Raw genomic sequence first — 25586 nt, 5'->3', positions numbered from 1 at the left:
GAGTTGAATCATCTGGTAGTGATCCAGGTTTTTTTTCCCTTAACGGCCGCACTGAATTTAGGAACTGGTGGAAGCTGGTTAGTTCGGGGAGTTTCAACAGAATTAGGATGAGGAGTTGAATCATCGTCCATCTCAACCCTATGAATCAAATTGAGTCTGAAAATAAAAATTAGAACATTGCAGTTACAATCAACACAGCATCAAAAGTATCCAATAATTCTCACGAATAACCTCAAAGCATCAGAAATTGCAAGCAGCCAGCCTATATGACAAAACTTTCCCAAGGCATAAATCTGGGGATCAATATACATGTCAATGTCATCACTATTTTCTGGTAATTTTCAACCTATATGCCACAGGTAGACTTGCAATTCTAAGAAATGGAAAGCTGCAAATACCCATCACCCAATTTACAGATTTATGCTTTTATCACTCACACCCCTAACAAAAAATATACAAAAAAATAAAAAAAATTCTCCATTTGGGCATGGACAAAAATCATCAAACTTGCTAGGTAACCAAAAAGAATTATCCTTTTCATTACCCCGCATATAAAGTTCCAGTTAGGGCACAAAATCTTCCAAAGTTTCTATTTTTTTACCCTTCTAGATGGTGACAATAAAAAAATAATTATGGTGGAAGGAGAAATAACCCAGAAATGGGGTACATTGGAAGATAAACTCACCGGTTCCAGCTCTCAGGCTGCACAGTGCAGACCAAGTTTCGAGCTTTTGAGGTGAGAGAAATGAAAGGGCGAAGAAAGCCTGCTGCAGTCTGCAGGCATTAAAAGGGTTTAAGCTTTTTACGCTCCCCCATGGTTTTATAAAGACCCCGCCTTTTTGCTTTTTCCCCCCAAAGTTCCAAATTTCCGATTCTTATTATTTTGGGCTAACTATATTTTACCCTTCAAATTTAAGGTAGTTTTAAAAAGTGGAAATTGTAACAATAGTTTATTAACTTTAATTAAATTGAAGCAATAATCTTTTAATTAAAAATTTATTATCCTTGATCCCTCAATTCATTAAAATATGTAGCTATAGTCTTTTTCGTCAGCTTCATTAGAATTTTGTCAAAATAAGTTATGTTGAAAGAAACATTGCTACAATTAGGGTCCCTCAACTCATCAAAACTTGTAGCTATGGTCATTTTCGTCAAATTAGTAAGAATTTTATCAAAATGAGTTATGTTAGAAGGATCATTGCTCCAATTGGCTTAAAATTGAGGGACCATTTCTCTAGTTAGATTATAGTTGAGGAATCAATGATAATAAATTTTTAGTTAAGGGACTATAATTGACATGTATCCTTGATGACTTGTCTGGCCTTGATGCGTCATATGTCACGTAAGCCCTCGGCTGTCAAACTTTAATGTGTTGGTGAACATTTATTTCTGACATTGCCTCTCTCCTAAGAAAGAAGAGTGGAAACTTTCATTAATTGCAAAGTATTTACATTGCTCGAACACGTCCAGCATCAACAAAATAATAATTATACAATGGACTGATTTCTGTCCTTGCTATAATAAGATTACCAACAAAAAATAATCGGAATCAAAAGCAGGCGATAAAAGCAAACTTCACGATCGCCAGATGACATAGTACACGATGCAACGGACTGTTTGTCCTTGCATTTCCTGTACAAACTTAAGCTGCTTAATTTCCTGAGCTCCGAAAGATTTCATCGACGTGAGCTACTGGCACGTAAACTGCATCCTCCAATGAGCTGTGCGATCGGCCATAAAACACGTAAATAACGACTCCTACTAGCAGCCATACAGCAACACGCGCCCAGGTGTCCGCCCTGAACACGAAACAATACATGGCATTGTACAAGGAAAGAATAAATACAGACAACAGATTAGACACAGGGCATTCAGCAGATATCAAGGAAACTTCGTTTGCATTTTATAAATTCTTTTGCAAGTGATTTCCCAGTGCAAACACAATACGAATTACCTCAATTCTGATAATATTAAAAGCGAAAAATCTATCAGAAACGAAAACGACAAGGTAATTAACATTAAAAAGAAATGGACTATTTAATTTGATAGTTACTCGAGATTAATCAGTAGGTAGACGTTGATGAGAATGCAGACAATAGGTAGCACTGGGACAAATGGGCATAAGAAACCTGAAGGGAAACCAAAACATCACTGTTATTAAATAGTCAAATAGCAGTTTCCTCAATGAACACTAACCTAGCCATTTAATCCAACGTAACTAAACACAAGACGAAGATATTAGAGTTTCTTTATTATTGGTCTTAATATTCTAATCGCTGCAAATGAAATCACGTTTTAAGTATTAGCTAGTCAAGCCTACAGTAACCAAATTAGATAACCAGCCTCATGGGATTCTTTCGAGAAAAGCTGGCCACATCTACTACAGCCAAGCTGATACATATATGTGTGTACGTATCTATAACTAGTAATATACACTTTACATGTTCTATGTACAGCCTGCAGACAAGGTTGCATCCCTGAAGACTGTTAAGTGAAATTCGTACCAACGTAAAATAGTGAGCATACCTCCTGTGTGCCCAAAGGTGTGTCGTGCATCATCTTGATCAATACATGTGAGCACAATCAGACCTAATAAAAGAAGAATACCGCCACCCCCACATAATGTATAGCGAAGAAAGCTGAAATCGAAACCAAGAATATTTCTGTAGATTAAGGAATAGAGAAAGTAACACATAAAGCATATTAACGTAAATAAAAGAAAAGCATAATCAAAACCACAAATCTTGGCATATAAATTTAGGAATATAGAATGCCTCTAGATTTTGTTTTTGCAGCTAAAAATTGAATCATGCAACCAGAAAAATATCATTCTCAGAACTATGTCTAGGACCGAAATTCACCCACCTGGGGAGGGCCAAATCTGATGCTGAATATGTCAGAAGGAGCACGCCAACACATGTGAACATTATGGTCCAGGCAGCAACTTTACGCCTATTATCTTCACTTAATGTGTCTGTAATAACGAATACACAGTGAAAAAACATTTCAGTAAAAGCCTGCATAACAGAAAAATAGAGCAGAAACTATGAAGAATATTTATAAGGTTGTTTCTGATACAAATGTAAAGACACGTACATCTCATTGTCATACATACTTTATAGACATGCATAGGTACAAGGAAACATTCTCTTGCCCGACTGTGAATGTGGACTATTTATAAGGTTGTGCCTTGCCTGAATGTTGGGCCAGATTCAGATTATGGAAACATAACTACGATAATAGGACATTTTTGTGTATGTGTGCGTGTTTCTGTATGACCTTTCTACTGCTGCAGTGGCTAAATCTAGTATACGAGACTCTAAGGTCTTACAGTTAATAAGAGGCAGTCGCTTTCCGATCAGAGGAAGTTCAACCATGATATCCACTTTCTCAAGTAGAGGTTTGGTACTCTCCTCCGAAGAACTAACATTAATCTTAGTCTTAGGATCGTCCTCTTTGACCTCTTGAGAATTCCTTCCATGCCGCAACCGCACTGAATCAATGGACTCGCGAAGAGATGAAGGCAAAGGCACCTCATCTGGTGGAACATATCTGATTATAAGTACAGATATTGCTACCATAGTGAATGCAACAAGTGTACCCACGCTAACCTGCACAACATAGGTAACTATCTAAGTCAGTCTAAACATCTACATTCACTATTACAGAAAAAGGTGGGTGTCAACATCAATAAGGGTTAAACACATCGATTTCCATCTCAAAGTGAGTTCCTTGAGTCATTATCATGATCCAGAAAATAAAATCCTCAACGGTGTCAGAATTTGTTAAAGGATATTAATATTATCGAGGATCCATTATTGTGGAAATAAAAGAAAAGATTTCAACGCTAGTTCACATGCAGGGAGAAACCCCCTTATAAAGAGAATGTCTTGTAAAGCACAAATAAAGCATTAACATTAAGAATACTCGCATGTCTTTTAGCATAACAAAGAGTCAACAAGTTATCCACCTTATCAACAACAATGCCAGATCTTTCCGTGAAGGTCAACTTACCATTCCTGCCAACTCTGAAACATCCATGAAGAAGGCCAAGACTGCAGAACAAATCCCAGTTGCTAATGTACTCTTGACAGGAGCCTGAGTTTTTTTATTAATATCCGCTAAAAATGGCGGCAACAATCCATCTCTAGACATTGCCATCAGGATTCGTGGCTAAGAAACACAAGAAAATATCTTCATCAGTGGTACAGTACAGGTTTGGTAAGGAATTCATGGACAATAAACCAGCAGACAAGACCTGAGACGATACACGATACATCTCCAAAAGGAGGAGATAAAAGGAAAAGGAAAGAGATCAATGAATTATACCTGAGGAAGAATAGAGCCCATCAATGTTGAGCAGAGAGCAGTAACGGCTCCAACAGTTATCACATACCTTCAACCATAAGCAGGAAAATAACTTAGTTTCTCAAAGAAATGTAACAAAAAGGTAATCCCCACAATATTATTCACTTACGCTGCCCACTGCATCCCATGACTAGCAAATGCACTGGAAATGGGTGTATCAGGATCCATTGCATAATAAGGCACTAAACCAACAATGACCATCGAAACCAACATATACAACGCACAGCAAATAGATAGTGAAGCACCAATACCGAGTGGCAAATCTCGTTGAGGATTCTTCACCTTTTGATAAACATGAAGGCATAATTCAGATTCTACACAAGTTAAAACATCTCCACAAAAATGATAAGATAGATATTTTGGATGACATATCAAGAACATATTTACCTCTTCAGCAGTGCTGGCAACTGAATCAAAACCAATGTATGCAAAGAAGACAGTTGCAGACCCAGCAAGCATACCATTCACCCCAAAGGGGAAGTACCTGTTACATGGATAAATAGGAAAGAAATTCAAATTTTATTTTTGAAAATTACATGAGTTGATATAGGAATAGGGATGCCAAATACCCAGTAGGAAGTTCATATCCAGTCCAACCAGACTTGAAACCCAGATAAGTACCAGCTACTACAACAAATATCATTGCACATGCATTTGCTATCGTCACAATGCCTTGTGCTACTGTACTCTGCATAAATGAAGTGTTCCATTAAAGAAAATAAAGAGAATATTTATGAAACAGAAGAAAAAATATGTTTGCCAAGTTTAATGATTGATCTGATACACTAGAAAACAAACGAGATATACGCATACCTCCTTTATTCCCACACACAAGAGCCCTGTAACAATAACTACTAGAATTGCTGCACACGGGTCAACCACCAGACCAAGTGCAGGAATATGTTGCCGGGCTATAAAAGCAGGCAGACTGCCCTCTCCTCCGAAAAGTAATGCCTTCAGAAAGAAAAACAAGCCCATTTAAAGATATATGTCCCATACTTCTCTTAAAAGATTGTCAGAGCATGCAGGAAGATCTTTTTATTTGAGCGGATATTATAATCTTTCTTCAAGAATACATAAATTAGATATTTTTAAGAACTGTACCAGATTAGGTGATATGCCCCGAGCAACAGCTGAGCCACCAATTGTATATTCTAGAATCAAAGCCCAACCGACTAACCAAGCAACACTGCAAACAATGATAGTTTTATCATCACGAACTGACGTAAAAGAAAATTTTCAATGTAAATAGTTTTGTACAACTGTGCAAGCATGTATTGTTGAACAAGCATGATAACGTAATTCTTTTCTTTTCCAATTGCTATGCTCAACACTTTAATGACAGAGAAGGAATGAGAAATTACCCTTCTCCAATGCATATATATGTATAGTGGTAGGCACTCCCTGCAGAAGGGCACCGACTTGCAAGTTCAGCATAACAAAAGGCAGAAAGGGCTGCCGCAATTCCAGCTATTAGAAAGGAAATTGCTAGTGCTGGTCCAGAATGCTCTCTAGCAACTGTTCCAACAAGAATATAGACTCCTGCTCCAATCGTTGAGCCAACCCCTAATCAAAGTGTATGATAACCAACAGTTACTTATATGACAAAGACAAAATAATTCATGATAAAAAAACAGAAGTTGCCTGTTCCATTATTTCAGTACCGAAATGTGCGTATAAGGAACACTAAGCCATAAATATCCATTATGTAGAAACTAAGAAAATATCATATAGAAACTAATAAGAATATGAGTCAACAATATTAAAATGCAAGGATTAGTAGTAAGTATTCTACAATGACGGGCGCACAGCTACAAGAAGAATCTTAAAACATACCATAAACCTAAAACTTAAAGTGAGGCACCGAACACACCAAAAGTGTTTTTGACTACATTTGACAGGAAAACTTAAAAGTGCTTCTAGTTTATATGAAAAGCACTTCTAGCCGGTGGCGTAGCCAGGAATTGCCTGGGAGGGACGAAATTTAAAAGGGTGAAAGGTCCCAGAAAAATGCAAACAACCAAATCTTTTTAGATAGTAGATAAAATTAATGTCGTTCTTAATTTAGCAATACAAACAACTTACAATTATTGTCTTTCATGTCATGAAAACGTCACATAGGACGCTCATTATCAAGACATCTCTCTTAATATAAACAACTATACCCAAGAATGATTGATCACCCATTTCATCATTCCCTTTGACGAGTGACATATCATATATGAATATAGCAGCCAACCGAATATTCCATCAGCATCATCATCTCATCAAAAATTACAAAACAGATAATAAAATATATGATTGAAAAAAAATAAGAGGGGGAAAGCAGCAAGCTTTTACCAACTGCAACAAGATGGGGAACAGTCAACTCCTTCGCCAATTGATGACCCCCTGACTTCACATGAACAGAATCCACCTGCTTCCGCCGTATCAGACTATTCCGACCGCCCCATGAACCGCCGTTTCTTCCACTTTCTCCGCCGCCCCCTTCCCCATTTGAATCAACCAATAAACCCATCAAAAAAAAAAAAAAACAAATTTTCTCCCGGAAAGCTCCAAACTTGGATCTTCCCACGCTGATTTTCCAAATTTTCCTTTGTCCGAACCAAAACTTACGAACTGGGTTTTTCTATTTCGATTGGCACTTTGACCCCAAAGGGTAAAATTCCACAATTTAATCTGAAAAATTGAAAATTTATGTACACTAAAATTCAACCTGCCGGCACACTCCCGGATACATAATATCTGATGCAGATTTCTGAGAGTTTTGCACCGAAAGGGCAAGCTGGCAGATTAAAGGTAGGAAAGGGAGGATTTTTGTCCCCTTTTTCCCTTTTTATTTTTCGTTTTATTTTTTTTTGGGTTGGTGTTTGTTGTTTGTGTAGATATCAATCACAAACAATCTGAGATTCTGAAGTTGGTGTTTTTTCTAATTTCTCTTCTTTTTTTCCTGTTTTTTTGGTTAACTTATGGAGGGAATTGAATCAGTCAAAAAGTAACATGGAATTTGGATTTGGGTTGGTATTGTTCCCACAATCTTATTGGATATGAAAAAGGCAGTGTAAATGTTTATTCTATTTAGATTGCGTTGTCGGTCCCAAAATAATTAATTCGATATCTAAGTTGTTATTTATTTATGAAAGTTAAACTTAAAGAACTATGAATTAAATTAAATTGAACATTATATATTGTAGTGCTTGTACATCTAAAGCAAGAAAATTCCACAGAATTAAATACAAGCTAATTCGAACCGAATTGTCATTTTGTGGGAATCTTAGAGATTCTTATATCTTAATCATTCATCGTATATCGTGCGATCAGAAATTATTTGACTTTTTTTTATTTAAAATAACACAAATAGTATCTGATGGAAATTGATCGTACGATGTACAATGAACAGTTAAAATGTAGAAATAAGAATCCGAAAAAGATCCTCACAAATCGAATCCGAAGATGAACCTCTTCTTTTTATTTGATGCGTCGATGAAAGAAAAACAAATCTAAGCAAAGTAAACTACTAAAGCTTTGGTTATTAAATTTTTAATATAATCTACTTACTACCGGCTCATACGTTTAAAAAAAAAAAAAAAACTAACGAAAAGTCAAAAAAATACTTCATTTTTAATGAAAAGTTCTTTTTAAATGTATAGTGAATAGTACCAGAAAAATGTATAAATATAATTTTTCGTTAAAAATAAACAGTACCAGAGTGTTTTGTTAAAAACTCCAAAAAAAAAATCAACTATCTTAATAAATAAGTTAGAGATACCCATGAGTAATCGATGCGCGTGGGACTGAATATTACCCATAAGAAATGGGCAAGTCGGAAATCGCGATCTTGTCTCATTTTACGAAAGTGACATCGGCACGTTTATTGGCAAAATGCCAACCCAAATAATTCATATGGCGATGAATGATTTAATATTGAATTAAACAAAAAGAAAACTAACGAAAAGTTCAAAAAAACTTCTTTTTTAATGAAAAATAATTTTTAAAGGTATAATAAATAGTAATAGAAAAATATATAAATATAATTTTTCGTTAAAAATAAACAGTACTGGAAATGTTTTGCTAAACTTCTCTTAAACAAAAGCTTTGTACAACTTGCTTCTTGTTTTTTTCACTTGGTTCCCTGAACACACGTTTTCCAAGAGTCAAATAATGTTGGGATATCTTTGACAAAAATAAATAAATAAATAAATAATGTTGGAATACGGTTAAAAGTTAAAACAATCGGAAATTAAATTTTTATTAAATTAATAGACTGAAATATCTATTAAAATATCACAACGACATAGCAATAAAAATTTGACGACACAATGACAAGATATTTGACGATTATTGAAAATGCATAATTTTGGCAAACTTCCAAATAATATTGTGTTGACCATTAGTTGGAGTCGGTTATTCAGTTACGCATCTGTGTGTTTGTTGTGTATTTATTTCTCGGATTGTGAGGACGGAATGCCCCTCCCTCCTCCCCACATGAACTAAATCAATTTGCTTCCTTTGTGCTTATAATTAGAATCACTCTGTACAGAGCATCTCTGCAAAAAAAAAAAAAAAAATGAAATTCTATGAAACCGCAACAAACAATTTTGAGTAAAAACTTTTATTTATCTTTTAAGTAGCCAAGTATTATTTAAGAGTATCCAAAATTCCAATCTTTCACAAACCTACGACCAAGAATTTCTAAAGAAATGTATTACCACCACCACCCACCCCGCCTCCCCGGCGCCGGGGGGGGGGGGGAGAAACCAAACGAGTTGCATTAGGAGAATTAATAATAATAACAGCATCGACCCTGCGTCCCTACCTCAGATTTTGTGACAAAACTTTAACTCCATTATTAAGACATTAAAAAATCATGTGATCAAATGTCACGCAGGTTAAAATTTCCACGTGGCATTGTTAACATTTTCCCTCTTAAAAAGGGAAAAATAAAAGGACGTACGAGCCAAAACTCGGGCGTGGGACACATTTATTTTTTCCATCAAAGCTTAATAATCGTTGAATTTATTTGTTTATAAGTTGTTTTATTAAAAGAACCCAAGTAGCTTAACACGTACATTGTATGTTATAAATACCACTCAATTGTACTGACACTCTCACTCATCTATGGAAACGAGGATCCTCTCTGGATCCTCTTTGTGAGAATAATAGGAATCCTCAAATCGTATCCGTTTGTTGTACATCGTGCAATCAATTTTTATCAGATACTATTCATATTTAATTTTAAATAAAAATATTTAAAATAATTTTTAACCACACGATGTACAATGAATGAACACAATTTGAGGATTCCTAAGATCCTTACAAAGAGGATCCGAATCATTCCATCTATGGAAAGAAAGAGTAGCCATTTTAACAAACAAAAAAAATCCTGTTTCGGTGAATTTTCTTATTTGAACATGAAATCCTCCAGCATCAAGCCTTGAATAGAACAACAACAACAATAACAACAAAGCATTTTCCCACTAAATGGGGTCGGCTATCTTTTACTATGAGTTTCATCAAGATGCTAAATATGGTGCGTCAAACCTTGAATGATACGAAAAATATTACACCAGGATTATGAGTGGTGAGAAAATCACACTAGGAACCAAATCGGAGCCGCACCCGAAGGCACAACAATTTTGTACATGCACTGGCCGCGTCACCCGTCGCACCAAATGCGTTAACGTTTGCAGCTTACAAACTCAAAAATTACTCTCTAATTCAACAAAACATATAACGTTACAGAAAAAAATAACAGCAGCCATGCTTTTCATACATTCTTTTATCACATACCTTGCATCTACTCACATTCAAACCGATAAACATATCCTCCATGTCAATCATCTTGCCTGGGACTCCTACTTCTACTCCTACCTCTTGCATCACCACCATCCGAAAGCGGGACCCAAATGCTTTGACTTCTCTCGCCTCCATTTTCCCAGGTTCGTTGCCTTACACTCCTGTCATTTGTATCCCCTCCGTCAGAAAACTGGCCCCACACACTCCGAGTCTTTTCCCCTCCGCTAAGTTCCTCGTCACAGCCCGCAACTGTCTTCAGCAGCTCCGACTGCAGCAGTGGGCAGTTTTCCTTGAGATACTCAAAACCATCTGATTCCATGACGGCTGCATCAAATAGGTCAATCAGAAAGTGTAGAATTGATGAGTGAGCACAAAGACTTAGGAGACTGGCATGTAAAGTGCAATAGGAACGACAGGCACCATTCTTGATTCCCAGGTTTTCAATATCTTCAGGATCCCTGAATTTTGATCATAAGATCATAACTCACTTGTAATCTAAGCTTAACATTTTTATATTTGCATAACTAAATAAAATGACAAAGAAAATTTAAAGTGAATGCACAATCGTACTGCAGATATCACAAACAAAAGCATATCATTATTGGTTGTATGTAATACACTCCCACAATATGTATGTCAGACTCAATGTTATATGGCCGGTCCCACTTGCCCGTTGTTTGATTACTCATGCAAAACCTCAATTAGTTTTGGTGAGCAACATAAACTTAACTAGGACCTACAAGTTATCCTACATATGAAACACTTGAAGCTGCTAGAAAATTCAGAAAGCTTGAAACTGAATCAGAATCAGATAACTTCCCTACTCCTAGCATCCTCAATCTGTCCTTTTGCTATGGTAAAAGGGTCGGCGTGAAGTTGGAAGATAAGTACCACCTATGTTGCTTATGCACTAATTGATTGGGTCAAGCAGCTGCCTGCGTGTATTTTTTCATAGGGACAGATTGAGAATGGACATCCCAATTGAAACAAATCCTTTTTTTTTACAGGAAAAAAGAAAATTTATCACAAAGAGAGAAAAGTACAGAAAAATAGACAAGATGTCCCCAAGAACAAAGAAACTAGAGAACTGCAAAAGGATAACCTATTGAGGAAGAAGACAAAGAGGTCTTCTCCTCTGATCCATGTTGCAAGTGTTAACCTTCCTATTAGCAATAACCAACCCATGCTAACAACCAAACCTTTGGAGGTACTTTCGTCCTCCAAATTTCATTTAAGGGGATAAACGGAGAAAGAGAAGGGTTGTCTGTCAAATATCTCGAGCAAATTTGACAAGAAAAGACCCCTGATGGCTACCTTCCCCTATCCATCTCTCATGAAACCAGCACAACTCTCTCTAACCAAGACAGAAAGGACATGAGCTCCTCAACTTCCAATTCATTCATATTTCTACAAAATCCAAACTCAAAAGTAACTGAGAAGGAATAACATATGGCCTAGCTATGGAAAATTGAGATACTGTGATAGACTGTATAGTCTAGGAAAAGAAAGGCATAAGGCAATTCCAGCACCTACCCCTCTTCCCAAAACCTGACCCTTTCGTCATTACCCACCACAAATTGGCAGCAAGAAGAAAACAAGTTAACCCCTAGAGAAACGTTTTCGTCCTCTATTTTATATAAAAGAGAGAATTTACATAAGTTGATAAGAGTGACTATATTGGAATCCCAGCCATTGCACTCACTATTTGTTTCTAATAACAGTATAAAGCATACCAAAAGGACACACACACACACGACTTGCATTAAGGAAGAACCACGAAAACAGAAAATTAAACAGGGAGAGCATACCAACTAGGTTTTCAGCAGCAAACTTTAGGCAAACAGACTTTAGATCCATAGCACGATAACGGTCCGCCAGGGCCAGAATAATGGCAACAGAATTAACAGACATAATCTTGCAGAGAACAGATTCACACATCAGTCTGAGTCGAGGTAACCCATATTTGTCTGATGCAGCAAGCAACTTGGCAGCTAATCCATCGGATAGAGAAGACATGCACAGTGAACTTGCATCTGACAACTCTTCATCTTCAATAAGGTTATCTGTGTATATGAAGTGTAACAACGCCTGTTCAGAAAGCACAAAAGACATTAGACAGGAATGCAGGATGAACTTTGCTTCATAGGAAGCAAACTACTTAGGATAATGTGGTACATTATATTATTTCCAACTGACATACTACAACAAATACAACCCGCTCTTACAAAAGCATAATTGGACAAGGAAAAGAAATAATTGAGAAGCGTTACCTTAAAGACCTTGGGATCTGTATCTGTAACAACTACATCATGATTCTCTTCTTTCATTCCATCGAAAAATTCTTTTTCAAATAAAGGAGATCTAGCTGCCAGTACTAACTTGTGGGCATGAAACCTTTCTCCACATACATTGAAAGTAACATCTGAACCTTCCTCATTCTCCAAAAGCATACCAAAATGATCTCCAATATCAGAATCGGGGACATGTATGGAGTGCAATCTCGAACTATCTATTGCAGAAACCACAACACCAACAGTGCAATTAATTTTCAAGCAATCATCCTTGAGGAAACTAGATGATTCGAGCAGTGTCCGTCTGAAAAATCGTTTGTAGCCCCTAAAATCCAATTGCAAATAAGTTTATTTTAAAATGCATAACATAACGGAGTTCAAATAGCATTACGTAAAATCTACTTATCAACTCTGTTAGTAGGCAAATCCTATCCATTTCTAAGATAAAGACACAATTCATTACAAATGTCAATCCTCCCATGCCCACCAGTACCAAAGTAGCTATTCAAAACCCTATTCCCAATCTAACAAACCGCCAGTCTTATCGAAAAATCATTCAATCACAACATGCGTAAACTCATTTTCAATTAAGTAAAGCATCGAATTAGCAAAGAACTGACGGAAAAAAACCATTCATTAACAACATACGTAAACTCATTTCCAATTGAGTAAAGCATAAAATCAGCGAAAAATTGTGAAAACCCATTCATTCACAACATAAGTAAACTCATTTCCAATTGAGTAAAGCATAGAATTAGCGAAAAATGGTGAAAACCCATTCATTCACAACATACATAAACTCTTTCTAATCAAGTGAACCCAGAACAACAAACCAGCAAAGTGAAATTACCCACCACATGCTGCCCCTATACTTGAGGGTGTAAGGCCCGCTTTCGAGCGAGCGATCGAAGTGGCTATGGACCTTGTGCTTGCCATTAGGACCCTGATCAACGAGTGTCAATTCGAAGAGAGCTCGGACGTCGGTGCCCTCGGAGGCGAGGGCAATGAAGACGGAGACGTAAGCTGAGTTATCCTCAGGGTTTTTACCATCAGGGTAAAAATAGATGGCCCATTGAAACCCCCCGACGGTGAAATTCTCACTGGCAATGTGCTTTCCGACCCCAATTCCTTTGGCCAAGGAGTACCCTTTGATGACGAAGTTGTGGGACCCGTTAACGGTTTCCGTCACGAAGCGCGAGCTGGACGGCGACGCCAGAGACCGGCTGCTCTTCTGCCTGCCGGATATCATCTGTTTCCGAATTGGGGATTGCAAATTCCCAATTTTACAATTTTAGAATTCAAGCAGTAACAAAAGCAGGTCAAAAGCTTTGGACTGGAGAAATCGATTGATTTTTTTCTGAGATTTCTTGCGATTTCTGATATTTTTTGTTCTTTTGATGTGTGGTTTCGGCGGTATTGATGGATTTTCCCTGGGAAATTGGGATTGTGTTTTGGCTTGGGGAAGAAGCCGATTTGTTATGCTTCTCAAAGTTTCTTTTTCTTTTTCTTTTTTTTTAATTTGTTTTCTTTCTTTCTTTTTTAATACTCGGGTAGACTTCTTTTCATCTCACCACGCACGCCAATACCTTATTGAGGTTTGGACTTATTCGTAGTAACCCTCTTAATAACCCTCTTTTGAGTATATCAATATTTTTAGATTAAAGAGGGGAGTTCGGCTAAGTTACATAATAAGTAATCTAATTTGGTATCGAAATCGTCATTCATGAGATTCAAACCTAAGATATCTCACTTCCAAGTGAAGAGGAATATCAATAGACCATAATACTGAGTGACAATAACCCTTTTGTTCACATGTGGAGGAGTAGGAGCTACAAGTCAAAACACCTTACGTTTCGCAAGCGAATCGAGTTCGACTTGGATTGCTTGTTTCCAGTTTGATCAATCAGTTTTACGTCGACATTCATCAACGGAACGCGGCTCAATGTCATCACTCAACATGATCTCAGTAGCTACTGCATATGTTAATATATCGTCGACAGTAGACCAAAATCTCAAACTTAGCCACACATCATCTAAGCTAGCATAATAGACTAAAATCTCACGATTCTCGGGAGGAAGATTCATCTCTTCAAGACGCTTCCATAATCTGGAATTTCCTCATGAGTTAGATAGAATGAGTAAGCGTTAGTCGAATTCACGGTAGGCTCTTCAGGACCTTATGTCGTGGATTTCCTCTTCTAGGGGTGTGAATCCTTTGAACCAAGAGGTATGCCAAGCTGTTGTGTAGGGGTAGATGATTAGATAGCCGCTAATGTACGTGGATCACCAAGATTAGCGCATCGGGCCTTCAGGAAGGAAGTCCGTCGTACATTTGGTACATTCATCTTTGCATGCGTATTTGCAGCTGGAATATGTGATCTTATCATGCGCGCTAGATCGGTGAAAACATCTAGCATGCTCTGAGCTATGCTCTATGCTCTGGAGATCTAATATGTGCTGCACTTCAGTTTCAGACTGAGCAGTTCGAGGATCTAAATGAGACAAAGTGGGAGTCGTCCACGATAATTCGCGTCATTCTTCAGGAACATTGACGTTCTTATCTCCCCCCCTAATGACAAGAAGACTATTTCACAGAAATGACAATCAGCGAAACGAGCGGTAAACAGATCGCCACCCTATTTATCATCGTTCGATGAGTTTAAATTTTTTAGTTTGTGTTTATTTATTACATAGATCTTGAATTTAAACTCATCTGACAATGATAAATAAGGAGGTGAGCAAAAATATTCCTAATTCATAATGTGGGATTTGGCTGTAATACTTATATGTATTTAATACAATTACTACACGTTCATACAATTACTATCCCAACGTGTAAGTATTGTAGCCATAATGCTAAGTAAACAAATTTTAGACCAAATTTACAAACTATATAATGTGTTACCAATAAAAAAAAAAATATGTTAATCAACACTTAAGTAATAATTCAATTATCAACAACAATGTTATATAGTTTACACAAATTGATCTCCCGAGCATTACCCAATCCCATAAGTGAGAACAAGAAATTATATTTGATAATTCAGGCCACTTCGTTTGCGTCTACAATTAGATGTTATAATCTCTAAATCTAGTACAATTATGACCTAATTGACATTAAATCAAATGAAAAGGAAACCATTATTTATGTGTTACCATTTGGTGAAATGGGAAGTAGTTAATAAAAGTAAGGAGGAAGGGGGTTAAGGTGTGGGGAATTTGAGGAAACGGAATGAAGTGTTACTGGCTAAGTGGTTGTGGAGATTCTCAAAGGAATCAAATTTTCTCTGGCACAAGGTGATAAGAAGCAAGTACAAGTTGCAAGATAATGGGTGGGATGCAAATCCTTCCACTGCGTGTTTCAAGTCGTAGCCCTTGGAAACATATTTCATCTGGTCTTCAATTGTTCCTAAAGTGCTACAAGTTTGAGGTGGGCAACCAAATCATTTCAAGTTTAGCGGATTTTTCTCTTCATTCTTTGCGCTAGAATTTTGATTTCAGAAGAAATTTGAATGAGTTGGAGATAGTAGAGGCGCTAGGTTATTACAAAAGGTGGAAAATGTTCATTTGATTCAACCAAGAACGGATAACAGAAGGTGGAAAGTAGACTTATCAAGATTGTTCACTTGCAAATCCTATAGCTCTTTCTTGAGCAACAATGGAACTGTGCAACATTTTCCACCCTTTTCTCAAATTTGGAAATCAAAAGCTCCTCCGAAGGTCAAAGTTCTTGTGTGGTTAATGGCTAGTGGGAAGGTCAACACTTGTGATCAAGTTCAAAGGTGAAGATCTTTTATTTGTATTTCTCCTCATTGGTGTAGTTTGTGTAAATCTAAGGAGAGTGCTAATCATATTTTTCTCCATTGTTCTTACTCAATACAGTTGTGGTGGACATTGGTTCAGGAAGTTAGAGTTAGTTGGGTCATTCCAAAGGGTTGTTTCGAGCTTCTAAGCATCAATTTTGAGGCTTTAGGAAAAGGGAGGAAAGCTAAAGCTTTGTGGGGCTGTTTGGTGTTGGCAGTTTTTTGAAACATTTGGTTGGAGCGTAAAAGAAGAGTTTCCAAGGATTATAATTGAGTGGGGGTAACAGAACTATAGGGTAAAGTAGGATACCGGGCAACCCTCTGGGCATCGATTTCGAATGAGTTCAAGGATTATTCTCTTTCTCATATAGTTTGGGATATGTTAGCATTCGTAAAATGATTTTGGTTGAGGTTATATTACTTGTAATCAGATCTATTTGAGAGGTCTTCAATAGCTTTGCCACATGGTGGATTTCTTATACACTATTTTGTAAGTCTTGTTTTTATTTTAATAAAGTGTTATCATTTCTTCTCAAATAAAAAATAAAAAATAAAAAAAAAATAAAAAAAAAACAAACAAACAAACAAAAACAAAATGTGGCCTCGAGTTGGGAGGGGAGGGGAAGGAGCCTCGAATGGGGGTGATAACTATATTTTAATTTATATTTTGGTTTTGTTTAATATTTCGGGTTTTATTGTATATGTTGATCTGATAGTCTGATAGACTAATTTATATGTCGAAAAATGCTAGCTGTATTGTGAGGCATTTGGTGTTACAACGGATAAGAAGTCCTTAGCAAGTAATTATTACTTTTGGTTTTTTTTTTTTTTTTTTTTTTTTTTTTGAAAGAGTAATTGATGCTATAACTTTGAATTCAATATCAAGGGTTAAAATCAAATTAAATATTAAGAACTTCGATTTGTGTGTGTTCTCTGTTCTAAAGTGAGGAGAAATTTTTCTGTGTTCGGAAGAACTACCCATGAATCTAAAAATCAACATATGCACTTGAATAATCTGACGATACCAAAAAGGTTTAATTTAGGTTGAACTTGAACACATTGACTTACCAATAACTTGACAAACAAGGAACCTGGGGAAAGGCAAAGTTGCCAAAGAATCAAAAGTAGCAATCCAACCAGAAAAGCTCTGAAGAATATGACCGTCTTTCCGATCATCGGATTGATTTTACCGCTTTCCCGGCGTTCGACTTCATCATAATACTCGTAGATATCACGACTTTGCCTGGCACCTCCTAGTCCTACCGATGATTCATCAAAATCATCACGGAATATGTCCTCCATGTCTCGCTTATATACCAGACGGAGCCCACACCTTTTCACCTCCAAGACGGAGATGCTGGATTCGAAGGAAGCCTGAATATGTCTACATTTCCACCACTCACCTGCACACTTTGCAAACCATTCGCGCGATATGTAGCACAACCAAAGGTGATCTGACTCGATGCATATGTCTTTGGTGAAGGGAAGAACAAGGCCAGGGATCATCACCTTTGTCAGTATCAAACTCACACCGAATCTTTGGTTCATCTGTTGAATTCAAATCTACCCGGCGGATGGTTGCATTGTCGCGGACTCCAAAAACAGCTGATACAGCAACTCCCTTGAACTTACTACTGCACCAATGTGGACGCACCTCGATACTTAAGGAAGAGCCTGCACTCTGATACATGAACCACTTTGGAATTTCACTTCCAGAAATACAACTACTGAACGCAGCAAATGGTTCCTGTACAGTGATGAGTACAACTTTTATCACATGTTTACCAGCAGGATTATGTATGAAAGGTACGAGGATCGTTCTCATCCTGACATATCATGTGTTCACTAACACATAAGAATGAAAAAGTAAGTGGGACTTGTCGAAATTATGTATGCCAACCAGGTATGGATCAATCCCCCGCCCCCGCCCCCGCCTTGTTCATCCCATACTTTAAGAATCAAGTATGTGTTGTATGTGTGTGAGTGTGTGTGAGACAGAGAGAGAGACCTGAGAATCGGCCTTCATTGATGATTGAAGATACTTCCTCAGCATGAGAAATGTCAGGTTAATGCCTGGATTCCCTGCCAATCTATAGCAATTAATAAAACTGAACCCCACCCGCACCGAACTGCCTGCAGACAATGGATTTAAAACGTTTCAAGTGACGAACAATCTTGCGCCATTAATTCTCTTACGCTTGATGGAATGTCCAGCAATAGTTGAAGCCTCTTGAAACCATTTAAGTTCAGTTCCGTAAGCTTTGTAAGTTGACTGATTCTTGCAGGAACGCTGACGAAATTGTTTCTGTTTAGATGTAGCTTCACCAATGAGCTTAAGCAGCCAAGATCCGAAGGAAGTGTTCCTTCCAATAAATTGCAGTCACTTAGATCAAGTTCCGTTAGAGAATGTAAGCTTGACAAACAGTTAACCAGAAGCGCTATAGAATCTTGATGTCTTCTCATGACCAACGTAGACCAAAGGATGAAATCCAAGGTGTAGATGGCAGTCCATTACATCCGTGGAAAGATAATAACTTAAGGTTCTTCAAGAGTTTAAGGGAGGACGGTGCTTCTCTTACAGCAGTTCCACCAATATCAAGATCCTCTAATGATTCTAAATCCCCCAAGTTATCCGGCAGTTTTTCAAGTTTTGAGCAACCAGATAATGCAGGAACTTTAAGAGACCCCAACGCACAAATAGCGCTCGGAGGATTCACAAGGCCTTTACAGTCTCTCAGACTTAAATATTCAAGGCCTTGTAGGTGATCAATTGTTGAGGGAAGTTCTCGTATTGCTGTACCATCTAACGACAGGTTGAACAAGTGTTCCATATTTCCGACAATCTCAGGGAAATTTTTGAGTTTTGTGCACCGGAAAGAATGAAAATTCTAAGGTACTGCAGTTCGATGGAGATTGGAAGACTTCTAAGACTTTTATAATCTTTCAGATTCAACAAAACAAGTCTTTTAAGCCCTGTAATGGACGGGTGAATCTTGGTATAAACTTGTACAACCTTCGAGGATCAGCCTCTCAAGGTTTGGGACTACTCTAAAATCCGGGGTCTTGATGAGACTTCGAGAATAACTTAGCTGAATGATTTTCAACTTCTCCAGAGGCTTCTGTAAATCCAGAAGAAAGGGAAAAAAAAAACAATCAGAAAGGGAAGAGAGATTAAATTAGCATTTACTGATTTGCAAGCTTTTTGATGAAATCACATGTACAACAACCCACAATACCTTCATAACTTGACAGAGTTCTTCAATGCGGCTATCACACAACTTGAGTTCGAAAAGCTTTTCTGGTCGAAAACTTGATGGGAGAGATTTTGAAGGATATCCGTGCCATTCAAGAATTCTTAACTCATTTGAGAGATATGTAAGGTCTTCGGAAAGGTGCACATTACCTATTCTGAGAAACCGCAGTTTGTTCATTTTAGAGAAGGCATCCTCGCTCGAGTGAACCTCTTCGTCTAAAGGTGAAGTTAGGGCAAAGCCTTCAATGACAGCTTATAGTTTTGCTTAGTCATACGTTAGTTTCTGAATTCACACTGCAAATCTCCTACCTTATTATTCACTAGTACATCATAGACATCCTCGAAAAGCCACAACCTGCTGCGTTTTCCAGGGTCCTTACGAGATTCTTGGCGAACAATTTCCCAACCCATCTCATGTAGCAAATCATGCATCCATAACATGTTATACGAAACACTTATGAGAGATTTATCAATTAAAACTCTTATTCCAATATCTGAATGAAAGCCAAAGCTGTCAAGTATCTCTGTTACTCGAGCTTTGTTCTTCAACTTGAAGAAACAAGCGATATCTAGGAATATGTTCCTCTCCATCTCCTCTAGTCCTTCGAAGCTTATTTTAAGTACTTCAAAAACTGTTCTGTTAGGAACTTCTTTTAGTTTATTCAATGCACTTTTCCACTCAGATACAGTCCTGCCAAACAGAAAGGACCCCAAAACTTCAAGCGCCAACGGGAGACCATCTTTTTAAACGCTTTCCAACTAATGAGCATAAGAGATTCATCTTGATCCAATTCTTTGGCCTCGTATATTTGATCCACTCCATGTCGAAGAAGCAAATGCTCATCTCTAGTTGTTATGATGATTCTACTCCCCGAACCAAACCAATCATGTTTTGTTGCTAAATTTTCTAACAGTTCTGATTGATCCACGTCATCAAGAATAAGAAGAACCCTTCTATGACGCAATCTGGTTCTTATTACATCGCAACCTTTGAAGACATCCCATACATTTACATTTGTTTCCATCAGGATTTCTGAAATAATTTGTCTCTGTAAAGCAACTAGTCCACACTTTTCGGAAACCTCTCTGACGTTGGAAAGAAAGCTACTACCATCAAATTGGCCCGATACTCTCTCATACAGAACACGAGAAATAGTTGTCTTACCTATTCCTCCCATCCCGCAGATCCCTATAATGCGAACGTCATCTAACTCTGTACCTAAATACGTATTTAGTTCCTCCAGACGAGATTCTATTCCAGCTAGTTCTTTGGAAACTTGAGAGAATGTGTCCCTCAATTTACTCGATATTCCTTGAGAAATTTCACGGATAACTTCTGACTTATGTCTGCAGGACGAGACAATTCTATGTTTTAAGAAAGCAGTAAGCACAAGTCAATGAGTGAAAATATGCCGATGGAAGACAACAAAAGTTTGATTACCTATCCTGCAAATGCCATCCAGAGAGATTGGCTATCTCCGTCGTTGCAACCCTCCATCTCCGCACCTTCTCTACATTTCCCTTGAAAGATTCTTCGTAAGCAGCAAACGCTTTTCCACATCATAAAAAACAGGAAAAACAGTTTGTCCCAGTTCCTTCATGCATTCGCAAATCTTACTAAGCTCATCCAAACACCATGTCGAAGAAGCATAGTTTCGTGAGAAAACAACTACCGCAAACCTTGATTCTTCGATTGCTTTCAGGAGTTCCGGGGAAATGGATTTTCCTCTGCCAAGTTTGAGGTCGTCTCTGAAGGTCACGATTCCTTTGAGGTCGAAAGCAGCATACAGATGGTCAGTGAAGTTCTTGCGATTGTCTTGGCCTCTGAAACTAAGGAAGACGTCGTATATGCATTGAGTTGGATGCGTAGTGGAAGCCATTCGAAACTTGAGAGCTTGTCGGAGTCGACTTCCAGTCGTTCCCTGTCTCGCATAGTCAACGAGAGAAAACAGAGAAAAGGTTCGAAAGGACTGTTATGGCCAAACAGACGTGTTTTACAAGAATTACGGGTATTATTACATATTTGCCCCAAAAATTTTGGGGTTTTATCAGTTTGGGATTTCAGATTTTTCGGGTACCCAAAATGAGTGTGGTCTCTCTACGATTCCAAATTATTGACTGAAACCTATTTATAAACTTAATTTTTCTTAATTTTATTGTCATGATATGTGTCAAACAATGACTGAGCCACAAAGAAACCACACCAATTTTGGGTGCACAAGATCTTTCATGGTCGATCTAAACTTATGAAAGTGTATTTAATCAAGACAAAAAGTGATTTTCGTTACAAATATTAGAACCATAGGATGTAAGACAAATGGACCAACAATCCACTACCAATCAACATCGATTGTTGTTCCGAATTTGCATATTACCACACGCGACGTTTTATCCAAAAGACCAACCCATGTGCCACTCATCGACACCAAAGAGACGTATAGGTGTTGAACCGATGAACACCCCTACAACTTATTTCTTTTAGATGATTGCATCGGTGACTATCTTGTTATTGTGGTTTTGCGAGTCACTTTAATTTGCCTTCCGACCACCTTAACCCTGTTCGAGTTTGTAGCTACGTTTTCCCAAAACAAAATTTGACCAAAACATTTGTTGCTAGTTCTTCTGCCCAGTTCTTTTGCCCAAAACCGTTGAACTACAAAGAACTTCAGCTGAGAGATCGAAAAAGAAACACAGAACCGAATCGACATCTTAAATCTGTCGAAGTGCCTATTTAGAACACTTACAAAATCCAAGTACCTGTATATTGACAGCATTCAGAAACTACCATTCTTATTATCATAGAATTCTGGCTCAGATTCACAAGAATCGCGAAGCAAAACCAGTTCTTCCTCTCTCCCTAATGGCATCCTTCACCCGCAAACCACATTTTTCCCCACCGAAAGTGAAATATACCCACAAACAATTGCGAAAAAGAAGATGAAAACTCACAGTTGCACTCCATCAACTCATCTTCCACGGCCATTACAAGATCAAAAGATATGCGGTTAGCTGAGAAGGGATATATAATGGCGGAAGCCTGTTTTCTTAATAAGGGGCAACCAGAATCTCCAACCACAGCAATTATTTAGAGTCTTTGTCTTTAGACTTCTTTTGTTCAGAAACCCTTGCTCCCGTGATCTTACAAACAGGTTCATTCTTCGACTGCAGAAGCTTGAGATCTGGATGAACTTTGAGATCTCCCATTACTATCTTTTGGTTAACATCCAACTCACTCAGATCCACATCAATATATGGAGGAATCACATCAGCAGGACAGAGGAACTTTACGGTCCTCTTGATTGTGTTTAGACAACCATCTGCCAAATTGTAAAATGTCACGGTTTAGCTTAACTCGATAAGATTATCAAGCTATATGAATAAGAATGCAAACTGATCAAAAGTAACCAAAACAGCAAACTAGATTCTAAGTACAACAAAAACCATAAAGACCCTTCACGTACTAAATTTACAGTACAAAGTATGTAGCTTATAAATTATAATATGAAAAGTAAGCCATTATCAAATTCAAGTCTCCCCCTATAATTAAAACTCTAATTTACCTCCCGCAAACTATTTTGAAACTAACCTTCATATCCATGATTTGGAAAATGCTAATACGTAACACAGAACGCAATCTACCAAAATCAATACCAAGAACAACCTTCAAAAACTTAGATGCAACTCAACTCTTGGAAATGGAATATGGTGAAAACTGTTTCCATAAAAGCGAAACTTTTTTCGTTTGACAAAATCCTTGTATAATCCCTGACACTTTCCGGAACTTTCCAACCTAATTTAGTTATGGATTTGACCAAAAACATGCTCCACAACAGAAGCTTTGTATGCTCAATCACTGATGTCCGGAATTACAGCTTTGAGACAAAAACTTCCAATCCTTTCATAATCTTTTGCATGAAACAATGACTTCCCACATAAATTCTCGAAGCATTTAAGATTTCAGAAGGTTCCATATCAACATAAGGCTCGTAATAAACCTGAACTAAATCTAAAATCTGATGATATCTGCATGCTATGTTGTGATAAGAACAAGCCCCTGTATTCTTCTTTTCTATATACGTCTATAATGCACGTGAAAACCCAGTAACACGAAAATGGAATTATGAGAAGGGAACAGTGGGATATAATCCGAATGAGACCAAGTATCCTACTTTGCTAACTAGGACAGTTTGTTATATGCACAACAGAATGGAGGCAATGTTGGATCAAAGCATGGCATACACAACAAGAAGACAGAAACAGAAATTACAACCGGAAATTCGCAACAACGAAATGAAACAAATGAAATCCCATACGACAGATAGAAAAAGGTGGTTTCTTTTACTTTTCTTCAATCCAGGAGAGACATCATCTCCTCGAAACACAAGGGGAATATCGACTTTCAACAAAGCATGGGAAGGAGCCCTTATGAAGGTCACATTCAGCGGTGCATCCGTCGCAGAGTGCAGATGAATCTAACCAAAAAAACACCACATTTGACAAACCATGGCAGCAAATTAAATTAACTTTATTTAAATTGGATCAAATTTGTTGAAGTTGTTAGAGACGGCAGAGTGTAAGACTACATACCGAGCGAGGCAAAACGCGGACCCTCTCAACGACGTCGTTTTCGGAGTCGAAGTCGGAGCGAACCTCAAGGTCAAAGAGCCTGGAGAGGAAGAAAGAGCGGCCGAGATGACCGACGAGCTTGCGGATCTGGTTGGTCCGTACAGAAACGAGGCGCTTGTTGCCGCCGTGCTGGCCGTCCTCCTGCTCGAAGATGATACTGGGGACGCGGCCGGCCTTGCGCTCTTTGGCGGAGATGCTTTTGCCAGAGGTGGTGCGTGGGACTGCGAAGATGGTCTCGGCGTACTTCGGGTCGGGTATCGGGAAGGAGGTGGTGGATTCGAGGTCGGGATCGAGTTCGGGGTCCGGTTGGAGGAGGACGGCGGCGGACGATTGGGTGTAACGGCGGAGTTGGATTTGGAGGGCTTGGGTGAGTACGGAGGCGCGCTGCCTCTGGAGGAACATTTTGGAGTGTTGGGAGTGGCAAAATGAAATGTTGGGGTTTAGGAGGGTTTTCCCGTTGAGTCCACGAGCGAATTCTGTAGAGACCCAAAAATAAAAAGAAAACTAATAAAAAGATATTGAAAATTTTGACTTTTAATCAAAATTATAAAAAAATGTTGTAATTGAATAGTATCCTAAGTGATTTTTTAAAGTAAAAATATCATTAACGTTAAAATTGAACATTACCAAGAGTGTTTCGTTAAGACTCCCAAAATAAAAATATGCAGAAACTACAATAAACCTTACACTAGGGTTGATTTTATAAATCCTAAAACACCACTGCGTTCAAGTTTATGCAAAATCTTTCGTTAAACTCCATATCTTTTTTTATATCTCTTTCCAAATCTTCATCTACTTCTTTTGCCTGACGTCTCAAAGTTGCATTTTCTAACCGGAACATCTATAACACTATGTTTGGATGAAGAAATTTAAGATTACTAAAGAATTTTAAAATGAAGGGATTTTATTTTCTAAAATTTGTGAATTTTCTTATTTGTTTAACCTAAAAGAAAAATTGAATTGAATACGTAATTTGTTATTTTTAAACTCTCATCATAAAAATTAGGAATGACATCTATTTACATGGAAATTAAACTTGGGAATTGAGTTCTCAAATTCCAAGTTTTTTTTTTTTTCACACGGAAATTCTAAATTTCTATATTTATGAATAAAAAAAAAAGGAATTTGTGCATGCCAATTTATAAATTATGACTTTTATCTAAATCCAAGTTTATTTTCCTATCCAAATATAGTGTAAGTCTTCAATTCACTGTCCAAAACACCTTAAGTTAATTTTTCTCTCATCTTAATTTCAATTGTAGCCACTCCTACTTTACCTCAAATATCCTCATTTTTCATCCTATCATTTCTTGTATGCTCACACATTCAACGAAACATTCTCACATTTGCTACAATCATCTGTTGCTTTTTAACCACCCAACTGAAATACATTAGAGCGAAATGTCCAAATATAACTTAAAATGATTGAATTATAAAAATTGTTGAACA

General features: G+C 37.6%; 4 protein-coding genes across 5 annotated transcripts; all 4 read right to left on the bottom strand.

Annotated features, from left to right (window-relative positions):
• Positions 1–1393: 1393 nt before the first annotated feature.
• Positions 1394–7314, bottom strand: LOC137712578 (cationic amino acid transporter 2, vacuolar-like). Its single transcript, XM_068451673.1, has 14 exons — positions 6709–7314; positions 5733–5934; positions 5473–5557; positions 5182–5322; positions 4938–5056; positions 4756–4852; positions 4478–4650; positions 4330–4396; positions 4015–4173; positions 3332–3611; positions 2866–2974; positions 2527–2639; positions 2054–2129; positions 1394–1799 (listed from the first exon to the last, which is right to left on the bottom strand). Exons 1-14 carry the CDS (start codon positions 6884–6886, stop codon positions 1652–1654), a joined length of 1947 nt encoding a protein of 648 aa, XP_068307774.1. The 5' UTR covers positions 6887–7314; the 3' UTR covers positions 1394–1651.
• Positions 7315–9915: 2601 nt separating this feature from the next.
• On the bottom strand, positions 9916–13991 carry LOC137712580 (BTB/POZ and MATH domain-containing protein 4-like). 2 transcript variants are annotated; one of them, XM_068451675.1, is made up of 4 exons: positions 13310–13986; positions 12435–12780; positions 11973–12252; positions 9916–10488 (listed from the first exon to the last, which is right to left on the bottom strand). In XM_068451675.1, exons 1-4 carry the CDS (start codon positions 13702–13704, stop codon positions 10202–10204), a joined length of 1308 nt encoding a protein of 435 aa, XP_068307776.1. In that variant the 5' UTR covers positions 13705–13986; the 3' UTR covers positions 9916–10201. The 2 variants fall into 2 exon arrangements, with proteins under 2 accessions (XP_068307776.1, XP_068307777.1); XM_068451676.1 differs by having other exon boundaries at positions 10486–10622; positions 13310–13991.
• A 6182-nt stretch (positions 13992–20173) lies between these two features.
• Positions 20174–21391, bottom strand: LOC137713279 (disease resistance protein RPV1-like). The gene is made up of 3 exons (XM_068452569.1): positions 21130–21391; positions 20953–21061; positions 20174–20858 (listed from the first exon to the last, which is right to left on the bottom strand). The coding sequence occupies exons 1-3, from the start codon at positions 21389–21391 to the stop codon at positions 20174–20176; spliced, it is 1056 nt and encodes a 351-aa protein (XP_068308670.1).
• An 806-nt stretch (positions 21392–22197) lies between these two features.
• LOC137712581 (uncharacterized) lies at positions 22198–24592 on the bottom strand. Its single transcript, XM_068451677.1, has 3 exons — positions 24099–24592; positions 23854–23983; positions 22198–22828 (listed from the first exon to the last, which is right to left on the bottom strand). Exons 1-3 carry the CDS (start codon positions 24537–24539, stop codon positions 22593–22595), a joined length of 807 nt encoding a protein of 268 aa, XP_068307778.1. The 5' UTR covers positions 24540–24592; the 3' UTR covers positions 22198–22592.
• Between the last annotated feature and the right edge of the window lie 994 nt (positions 24593–25586).

This window comes from Pyrus communis, chromosome 13 (assembly GCF_963583255.1).
Source record: "Pyrus communis chromosome 13, drPyrComm1.1, whole genome shotgun sequence".
Taxonomy (NCBI): Eukaryota; Viridiplantae; Streptophyta; class Magnoliopsida; order Rosales; family Rosaceae; genus Pyrus; species Pyrus communis.
This window is presented reverse-complemented; position numbering and strand designations above follow the sequence as displayed.